General features: G+C 47.6%; 1 protein-coding gene and 1 pseudogene across 2 annotated transcripts in view; both read left to right on the forward strand.

Annotated features, from left to right (window-relative positions):
- LOC138520861 (histone-lysine N-methyltransferase SMYD3-like) overlaps positions 1-9,711 on the forward strand; it is an 87,835-nt gene extending 78,124 nt beyond the window's left edge. For both annotated transcript variants that reach the window (XM_069633269.1, XM_069633270.1), the window contains exon 3: positions 3,240-9,711. In XM_069633269.1, the coding sequence (XP_069489370.1) occupies positions 3,240-3,350 (111 nt within the window). In that variant the 3' untranslated portion in view covers positions 3,351-9,711. The remainder of the gene's footprint in view (positions 1-3,239) is intronic.
- On the forward strand, positions 3,452-9,711 carry LOC138520862 (histone-lysine N-methyltransferase SMYD3 pseudogene; annotated as a pseudogene).
- Positions 9,712-10,444: the final 733 nt, after the last annotated feature.

Genomic DNA, 10,444 nt, shown 5'->3' on the forward strand with positions numbered 1-10,444 from the left:
TTTGGCTTTGTCAATACTTGTTTTTAGCGGGACTTTGTTGCACGGAACAGATATAAATGAAGTGGCTGAAGGTACACTTGGTCAGGACATTTTGATTACACCAGTAGCACATTCACAACTGCAATTACATTCCTTTCTTTCACCCACAGAACACTCACCATCATCATGTCCAGACTAGACTATGCCAACAGCCTATACCTAGAAATGCCAGAACTACTATTAAAGAAACCTCTAAAATGCTGCAGCCAGACTCCTGCTCAAACTTCCACGAAGAGAACACCTCACCCCAGCGCTGAAAATGCTACACTTGTTGCCAATTAAACAGCAAATAAGGGTCAAAACAATGTGCGCAACGCACAGAATAATCCACGGCCAGGGAGCAGAGTTTCTAAATGAGAAAATAACTGTCTACCGTCCGACAGGACCACACAGATCAAGCAACGACATTTGTCTAGAACCAAAACCATACAACAAAAGAAAATTCGAAGGATCATCTTTCTCTCACCTGTCAGCAATAACCTAGAATGACATACCAAAAAACGTACGCAACACAAGGGATCATTTGGAATTCAGGAAACTATTCACAATGTGGCTTTTTGCTCCAGAACCAGAAGGAAACGACTAGGAAGCATGCACCCAACGGGAAACCAGAACCTTAAGGAGTAACCCATGACCCTAACTTCATCTTCCCTAACCGGAGGGCAGGGGGAGGACACCAGAACAGAAAATAGGAAACTTAAGGAGGTAAGGGCCCCCAAGGGACGGTCAGGGAGTGACCAGAACCCTCTATCCCAATCATCGCCAACCTAGGTCGGGGAACACACCAACATTAGCCAGGTAGACATACCACTAGAGTAACACAGAGGAAAACTGCCACTCCTCAATTTGTCTGCCAACTAAGCGGACAAACTAACACACCAAACACACAGGATAATCATAGATGTTAAGCACAGAAACTCAAAGACAAAGAGGTAAGGAAAACCCGCTAACCCAACTCTAAAACCTCAACTTTCCTCATACACTTCCCTTATAGAAACTCACACAATCCCATCTCTGCACAGCAATACGCATGTACTTCACACTACAACAACAGACTAACATCACATAACCCCTCACAACAGCACAAGGGAAGTCGCACCGACCAGAAAACTGCACTTAAGCTCAGCGAACGATGCAAACCGAACTGAAGCTGCCAACAGGAAATCACAACTCTCACTTTCCTATTCCCACTTAATCCTACAAACCCACCCACAGCCCCTTTTTACACACAGTGGTCGAAGTGAGCGGGAGCGGACGGGAGCGGTGCTCCTCTACTTTTTTTAAATTAAGTTTTACAGCTCCTATACTTTTATTTTAAAAAGAAACCATTCCGGAACGGTTTCGTTTTAAAATAACAGTGTAGGAAGAGGTTGAAACTTGCACTTTCAGTGCACTGCACTGGACGTTCCCTTAAACAGCAGGCAAATATGGTTGGGGGTTTTGTATTGTGTGTGGGAGAGGGCAGGATGATGGGGTTTGTGAGGACCGGCGCAGGCTAGCAGGGAACATAGTTCCACTACTTCTTTTCTTACACTTCGACCACTGTTTACACATCCTCCTTTTCAGAATCACCAGAGCGCCTGGGGACCTCTCCGGTGGTGATGGTGTGCGATACAAATACCTTTAACATTAACTCTCATGGCACTGCTTAGAAATAAAATTGACAGACCAAAGTTGGATGTTATTGCTTGATAGAGCAAGTTTAAAGGCATCCCAGGAGGATTTGGTTTTTTTGGCGGGGAGGGACCGATAGTAGGTTGGAATGGTAATTGGGATTAGCATGGCCCTGGCAATCAATAGGTGGGTAAATAACCAAACAACACCCACACGCTGTGTCCCTCCTCACATGCCATTCCCCTCTTAGCTGTACTCAAGTGCAACCGTTTGTTTGGACTTAAAGGTGGAGTTTATGCCCCAAATTAAAAATGTCTTCAGATATGTAATGGCAGAGAGGGGGCAGGGGTACAGTTCTGTGCCACAAACTAATAAACATCAATAAAACCCGAAACGTGTAAAGCTAATTGTTTTGACTTCCATGTTCATCACACCAAACCCACATCTGCTGGTGTGTCCTGTTATTGGTGCCCACCCTAAATCTGCGTTCCTGTTAATTGCGCAACCCCACGTGCTAATAGCATTATAGACCTCTTGAGGGTCGCTAACATACAGCTAGCTATCTGCTTAATCTTGGGCAAAAGCCCCTGTGCAGGACCCTCTCTCCTATAAGGGGTTATAATGGGTGTGCTAGACCTGAGCCCTATAAACTATATCTCACTATGCCCTCTCCAGTTGGTACATGCTGAACTATGTAGTTGCTACCTATACCTGTGCAATCATTACACAGACATTCTTCGTACTTATACTTTTACTTGGAGCCCCCTTGGTAACTCAGGAAATAGAAGATTTGTTTCACTCCTTCTCCAATCGAATTCCTCGTTAAGAAACCGTCAAGATATTTCAGACTGCAAACCCCATGAACCTTCACCACCGACTAACTTGGCTATGGCTGATGGGAGCCGAAGTCCAAACGTCTCCATGGTCACATAACGAGTGGGCGTCGGCACTCTTCCATAGTTTAGGTTTTATTGTGTGTCTTTTAGCACATAGCTAACAACTTGCTTCACTAGGAAAGGCTGAATGACGAACACGATAGAATCTTGACACAAATCAGCTACCATATGAAGTAGGGGGTACATTCTATATAAGAATGAACCTCTTTTGTAATGACCAAACATCACTGAGCTCTTGGGGTCCATGTTGGAGGCAAGCTAGAGCTAAGTTAAGGGCCTGGTAGGGGTGACCCAACTGAGCACTCGTTCTTTGTTGGCTGAGTAACTCTGGGAGTTCACTGTAGGTGTCTGGAAAGGCTTTCTTGGTGAACAGTGTCGATTTAAGGGTACGGGGGAGTTTTGTAGTGGATTTCAGTTCTAAGGGAAATTGGCAGGTCATTCCATTGTTTGATGGCAAAGGTTCCACTCCCCTGTCTTCCCTGTCTTAGCCTTTTGTACTTGGGTTGGCGAAGACATTGCAGAGTTCTGGTCAAATACATTTGCCACTCCCGTACTGAGCAATGGAGGTGACATGGAAGAGGTTGGGCAGAATATTGAGGCGATTGGTAAATCCTAAAATGAGTGATTTGCGCTGTATGTGCGTTTCATGTAATGAGCCAGATTCCTAACTCCACTCTTTCTTGTTCACAGCAAAACACCAATAAACAAATTCACAAGAACGCCAACCAACAATCTCCCGGGCCAGTACATCAACAACCTCCCGGGCCAGTACATCGGAAAAAGGACTTGCTTTTCAAGTAGACAGAAATCTACAAGTACCACTGCCCCCTGTGTCTCCACATAGTCACCTCCTGATACCAGCTTCTGCAGAACAACACTTCTGGGGGAACCCACTTCCCACGATGGCGTGCAAGGTCGAGAGGTTCCAGAGTGGCAGGGACGGCAATGGCCTACGGGCCTCTTCCTCGGTGTCACCGGGGGAGGTGTTGTATATCTCCGAGCCTTTTTCTCACGTTCTCAATGCGAATGTGAGAGGAAATGTGTGTGAATTCTACCTGAACCCCGCTGGCCACCTGCTTCATTGCTCTCGCTGCAAGTTTGCCAAATACTGTGGCAAACAGTGCCAGACAGAGGCCTGGCCGGATTACCGGAGGGAGTGCAAATGTCTAAAGAGCGCCAACTTTAACACCGACCCAGTCCGACTTGTTGACAGGATCGTTTTCAAGTTGCTTGGAAAATCGCCATGCCCCTCAGAGAAGCGTTGTATTCAGTGTCAGAACTTGAGTCCAGCATCTCAAAGCAAAGTGTTGAATTGAAAAAAGAGCTCGAGAGCTTTGCAAAGTTGCTACAACTCTATGTTAAAGACGAAGTCGCTGACCTTTGCCAAGCTATAGCTCCCTTAAGCCTTCTGGAACTCTTTGGCAAAGTGACCTGCAACCGGTTTTCCATTGTAAATGGGAGCATGCTGAATGTCGCCGTTGGTCTATACCCGAGCATGTCCCTGATAAACCACAGCTGTGAACCAAACTGCGTGATTGTTTTCATGGGGCGGCACCTCCACCTGCGTGCGATCAGAAATATCCAGGTTGGCGAAGAACTGACCATCACCTACGTTGAACCTCTGATGCCCACAGCTGAGCGCCAGAGCCAACTGAAGCGCAAGTATTGCTTTGAGTGCGACTGCCGCCCATGCCAGACACGGGACAAGGATGACTAGATGCTGGCGGGAGACCAGAAAGCATCAGATGAGACCAAGGCCTTGGCCTCCAAAGTGCTGGAATTGCAATCGAATCAACAGTGGGAGGCCAGCCTGTCTCTGTGCAGGGCTCAACTAGAGAGAAACGCAGGTCGGCTTCCCGATAAAAACCTCCACCAGCTGACACTGCTTGACTACGCCATGGAAGCCTGCCTGGCTCTTGGTCTGATGGATGAGGCGCTGCGCTTTGGGGCCAGAACCCTGGAACCCTACCGACTGTACACTACAGGGATCACTGCTACGAGAGGCTTGCAGATGATGAAGATAGGCACGATGCTGTGCCAACAGGGCAAAGTGCTCGACGCCATGCGCACCTTTCGAGAGGCGTATGATGTTATGCAAATGTTTTATGGGCGGGATCATCCCATGACACAGAAGCTTGTTAGAATCCTAGGCTAAAAGATATGGCAATATGTAAAGCATAAAGAAATAGATCAAGATTCATGCAGCAAAATACTGTGTAATCTTCTCCCCTCCCCGCTTGTTCCTTTTTATGTGGAGACATGTTCTGATTCTATGCAAAACTGACCAGCCCTGGCCTTCCTAACACATCCCTATTTGGAGGCGAGCAGAGAATATTTGCTTTGCTTGGGTGGAGGTGGCAGGTGGGTGCAGTCGTTGGGTAAGAGCTCTGCTCTCTTCAGTTGTCCCTCTTGAGCATGATCTGCCGGAGAGCCCACTACCCCCCCTTTTATGCACACATTCTTCTAAGGATCAAAGAGTTTGCGGGGGCTCCATTTCGTCCCATACTTTGACCTCTAATCTACTCATTCCCGCAGTGATTAAGATAAGAAAATGGGTGTTGTGCTGGCAGTGACGTTTCACTGGAGCCGGCACACGCTTGCTCTATGGCTCATATGTAAGTGGGAGCTCCCACTCGCTTACCAGGCATTTCCTGTTCAAGCCTGCTTTTCTGATCCACAGCCCAAAGATTAGTGTCGGAGCCAATGGTGGCGACGTCTAAAGCGCTCCGCTGATTGGCCTCCATCATGCCTGGTCACTGCTGTCGAAGGAAATGGTGGTGACGTCTAAAAAGCTCAGCTGATTGGCCTCCATCGTCCATGTTCCTTGACCCTCGCCATAGGCGAATGCCTCCATCCAAGTGCATATTTCGGGTTTAACGATGGGTCAGAGTGGCAGGTTTGGCTCCTATGCAGCACATGACCAAGAATGTCCAAGCCAAGGGCATCGTTTCCTGGCGTGCAGGTGCTTCCAGTGATCTGGTTATGAAGGTTATATTTAGTGTATATTTAGTGTACTTTGTGCACTCCACCGGGACATCAATAGTTGGGTTCAGCGTTCTTGCGCTCCTGGTGTGGATTGGAGGGACTTAAGTTTTAGTTTGTTGTTGGTTTAGGTGCAGTTTAGACTGGAGGTTTTGGTGTTTGGTGATTTCAGGGGTATCCTGCCCTTGAGGGTAGTAGCATCATGCAATGATAACAGTGGTGGCTAAAGGGGTTTAGAGGGCAACCCCTCACCCTCCTCCAGGGGCAGTTTTGGAAAGCCCAGGGAATCAGTACAACACACCAGGGCCACAACTGCAACAACCCCACGGTACACAATGCACCAACCTGGGAAAAGTTGCCATTGGATGCTCTACTTGGGATATCTAATGTTTAACTAATGCAGCGAAGCAGAGAAAGTTCTCTCCACATCTAAATGGCCCAACACTGCCATGTTGCGGAGGAGGCACCCATCGCCTCTTTGTCATACACAAAAGTTTTACGATGGGGATAGGCCGAGCTATATACCGCTTTATTTTAAACCCCTCTTTACTTCAACAGAGCGGTCAACTTAGTTAATGGCATATTGCAATATGTGCAATCCGTTTTTATATAGCTGCAGAGGTTTCTCGATTAAATATGAGAGACCTGATGTGTCTCACTGGAGTCCATCAACTATTTGGACACATCAGCAACGCTATTTTCGCTTATATGAGGTGCGATTGACTCCACCAGCAGGTTGCGGCACCCCACATTATTACATTGTTGCCTTGGGTTCAAACGCTAGTTGGATGTCTAGAGCAGGGGTCTGCAACTTGTGGCTGTCCAGCGGGTCCAAACTACAGTTCCCAGGATATCTGGCTATGGACTATGCTGGTTAGGGATGATGAGAGTTGTAGTCCAAACATCTGTAGAGCCAAAAGTTGCAGACCTCTGGTCTAGAGGCTGATCAAGGCTGGTTGGATGCAATAAGTCTAAGTATTCTTGCCCAGTATATTCATACTAAAGCTGAACAGCTACTGCTATCTCAGAGGGTGCATTCACACCGCTCAGGCTTCTTGAGTTCGGTCCCATGGGTGCATTCACACCTCTCAGGGGTCTAGTCCCTGTCCCAAAGGGTGTATTCACATTGTCCAGAGGTCTGTGTTTAGTCCTAAGAGTGCATTCACACCGTTTAGCGGGTCTACCTTCTGTCTAAAGGGTGCAGTTTCACTGCTCAGTGGTCTGCGCTCTGTCCCAGGGTGTATTCACAATGTTTAGGGCTCTGCATTCTGTGCCAATGGTGCATTTGCACCATCCAGGGATCTGCATTCGCTCCCATGGGGGCTTTCCCACCATCCAGGGCTCTGCATTCGCTCACATGGCGGCTTTCACACTATCCAGGGCTCTGCATTTGCTCCCATGGGGGCTTTCCCACCATCCAGGGCTCTGCATTCGCTCCCATGGGGGCTTTCCCACCATCCAGGGCTCTGCATTCGCTCCCATGGGGGCTTCCCACCATCCAGGGCTCTGCATTCGCTCCCATGGGGGCTTCCCCACCATCCAAGTCTCTGCATTCGCTCCCATGGGGGCTTTCCCACCATCCAGGGCTCTGCATCCGCTCCCATGGGGCCTTTCCCACCTTCCAGGGCTCTGCATTCGCTCTCCTGGGGGCTTTCCCACCTTCCAGGGCTCTGCATTCGCTCACATGGGGGCTTTCCCACCATCCAGGTCTCTGCATTCTCTCCCATGGGGCCTTTCCCACCATCCAGGGCTCTGCATTTGCTCCCATGGGGGCTTTCCCACTATTCAGGGGTATGCATTCTGTGCCAGTGGCGCACACACACGGTTTAGAGGTCTGCGTTATGTGCAAAGGGTGCATTTACACCGTCTAGTGTTCTGGGTTCGCTGCCAATGGCGCAATCTCATCGCTCAAGGGTCCGAGCTCTGTCCCAAGGGTGCATTCACAACATTGAGGGGTCTATGTTATGTCCCAAGCAAGCATTCATACTGTTCAGGGTCTATGTTTAGTCCCAAAGGGTGCATTTACACTGTTCAGTGTATTGCGTTCTGTCCTGAGGGTGCGTTCACACTGTTCAGAGGTCTGCTTTTGGTGCCAATGGCGCATTCACACCGTTCAGGGTTCTGAACTCTATACCAAGGGCGCATTCACACTGTTCAGGGGTCTGCATTCAGTGCCAATGGCGCCTACACCATTCAGGGTTCTGAACTCTGTCCCAAGGGCGAATTCACACTGTTCAGTGGTCTGCGTTCGGTGCCATTGATGCATTCACACCGTTCAGGGTTCTGAGCCCTGTCCCAAGGGTGAATTCACGCCATTGAGCGGTCTACGCTTTGTCTCTCAGGGGGTCTATGTTTTGTCCCAAAGGGTGCATTTACACCAATCAGTGTACTGCGTTCTGTCCCGAAGGTGCATTTACACCATTCAGTGTACTGCGTTCTGTCCTGAGGGTGCATTCACACAGTTCAGGGGTCTGCATTCGGTGCCACTGGCGCATACACACCGTTCAGGGTTCTGAGCTCTGTCCCAAGGGCGCATTCACTCCATTGAGCGGTTTGAGTTCTGTCCCTCAGGGGTGTATGTTTTGTCCCAAAGGGTGCATTTACACCGTTGAAGGCTCTGTTTCATCCATGCTGTGTTTCGGTCATGTACCCACTTGAGGTAAAGTTAACTCTTGTCACAACCTCTATAACAAGAGCGCACTAGAGGTTTAAACTTATCCCCTTCTATCTGCATTTACGCCAAACAATACGCGATGAAGCATCCACTCAGAGCCCACACCATGTGTGGGGCTTGTGCGTGCTTTAACTAGACCAGGATTTGCACCAGTAGAATCCATATTTCAAAGTCCACTCGAAAATGGATCCTGCAAAACATGGCATTAAATATTTCTGCATCACTGAAGCCACATATTCCAGACATAATGTGCACCACTTAAGGGTGAGGTCCACCCATCATTCCCTTATATGTTGGTTTCTTTGTCATAGACCCGTACGTGACACGTTTGCTATCCTCTTCTAACCATGGCCTTTACAGGTCCTTCATTTCAGTGGAATGTACTCTTTCGAGGTGCATTCGTAGATTATAGCGCACTCTTTTTATTTGAGAGTTAATGAGACTTAGATGTGAGCTTTAAACACAGGTTTTGTTGAAGAGTTTATAAGTTATCTACCTGGACTCCTTAATCTGGCATTCTCCTGATGTTTTGGACTACGATTCCGATAACACCCTCCCCATCGATTAGGTAGACTAAGACTGATGGGAGTTGTAGTCCAAAACATATGGAGAGCCCAAGGTTCCGGGCCGCTGGGTTATGTCCCTATAAGTGGACTCGTCAATGAACGACGCGTAGCATTTTATGCTGGCCTGAACTCCTGCCATTCCAGAAACTGGTCCCACTTATTAGATAAGTATTGCCTGGCCATGGATTCCGTTTTGCTTCATCTGATTGGGCAGCCAGGTAGGGGAGTTTTGGTGAAAGGTATGTACGCAATCCAACATTGCTCTCTACCATTGAACAAAAGAGCAGCCTGCTTCCTTTTGCTGGGGGCGCACATGCTCACACAGCTCCACTGCCGGCTACACTTGACACTAACGCAAGTTGTAATGTGGTAGAAGGCCATTATGAGGAAAAGCCACGTGTGATAGATTATGTGTGTATATGTATTGACTTGAGCGAAAATAATTTCAGTGGCAACAACAAGGATTAGGCCACAAGGTTGCTGCAGGCTTCAATTCAATCCACTGATGAAAACTGGGCATGCAGGCTGGCACAGCTGATGCCTTCGATGTAGAATTTTGCCCACATGTTTAGTTTGTTGTTTTAAGTTCATGCCAAGTTATTTTCAAATGAGTGTTTATAATGCCGTCATATTTCTAACTATTAGAATACTCCCTGGCGCTGTCACTGGGGCCAATCCAAGGTGTCTCTACTGTTCATTGAATAATTATTGTGTACAACCACTGCTCTTTCTGACATAATTTCTTTATTGTTGATTGAATAAAGATTGTATATAGCCACTTTCTGACATCATTTCTTTATTGTTCATTGAATAAAGATTGCGTACAACCTCTTCTCTTTCTGACATCATTTCTTTATTGTTCATTGAATAAAGATTGTGTACAGCCACTTCCTGACATCATTTCTTTATTGTTCATTAAATAAAGATTGCGTACAACCTCTTCTCTTTCTGACCTCATTTCTTTATTGTTCATTGAATAAAGATTGTGTACAGCCACTTTCTGACATCATTTCTTTATTGTTCATTGAATACAGATCGTGTACAACCACTTCTCTTTCTGACATAATTACTTTATTATTCTGTTTTGTTAAGTGCCCACATGATGTGGCCCTATGACGCTGGAATTTACGGACAGTCCCACACATGGGCCGGCAGATATCATTATTCAGAATCATCAGCTGGTTGTCAGAAGCCAATGGTTCCAATTCAAGTTTGCTACTATCTGCTGGTGTATCCTTGTCCCCGGTTAGGGGTGTGAGTGGGGTGGTGGTTGCAGCATTGCCTGGTTCTATGTAAAAAGGCTTACTCCTACGTCCCATCCACTTTCCTCCATACTTTTGGGAAATTCCGTCCTGTGGGACTGGACCAGAGCACTTTTTGTAAAAAAGCATCAAATTGAAAAATGTGTCCTTCTTCTCTTTTTACGTGTGGTACCGCACGCGGCCATAACCCCGCCCTGTGCATCGCCCTTCAGTACTTTTCTCCGCGCGGTCAGGGCTGGACGCACTTGCATCACTGGGAAGACCTTTTTCCTTCCTGTTGTCCTCTCCTACTCCGGTTCTGCGGTTGCGTAGTCCTCCGTCTATACTGGATTGTTTGGGATTTGCTACTTGTTCCTCTTACGAACGCTGCTTCTCTATGGCGGATCCCCATTCTCTGCTTGTGGGACCGGA

Source organism: Ambystoma mexicanum, chromosome 13 (assembly GCF_040938575.1).
Source record: "Ambystoma mexicanum isolate Mex_15411 chromosome 13, UKY_AmexF1_1, whole genome shotgun sequence".
Taxonomy (NCBI): domain Eukaryota; kingdom Metazoa; phylum Chordata; class Amphibia; order Caudata; family Ambystomatidae; genus Ambystoma; species Ambystoma mexicanum.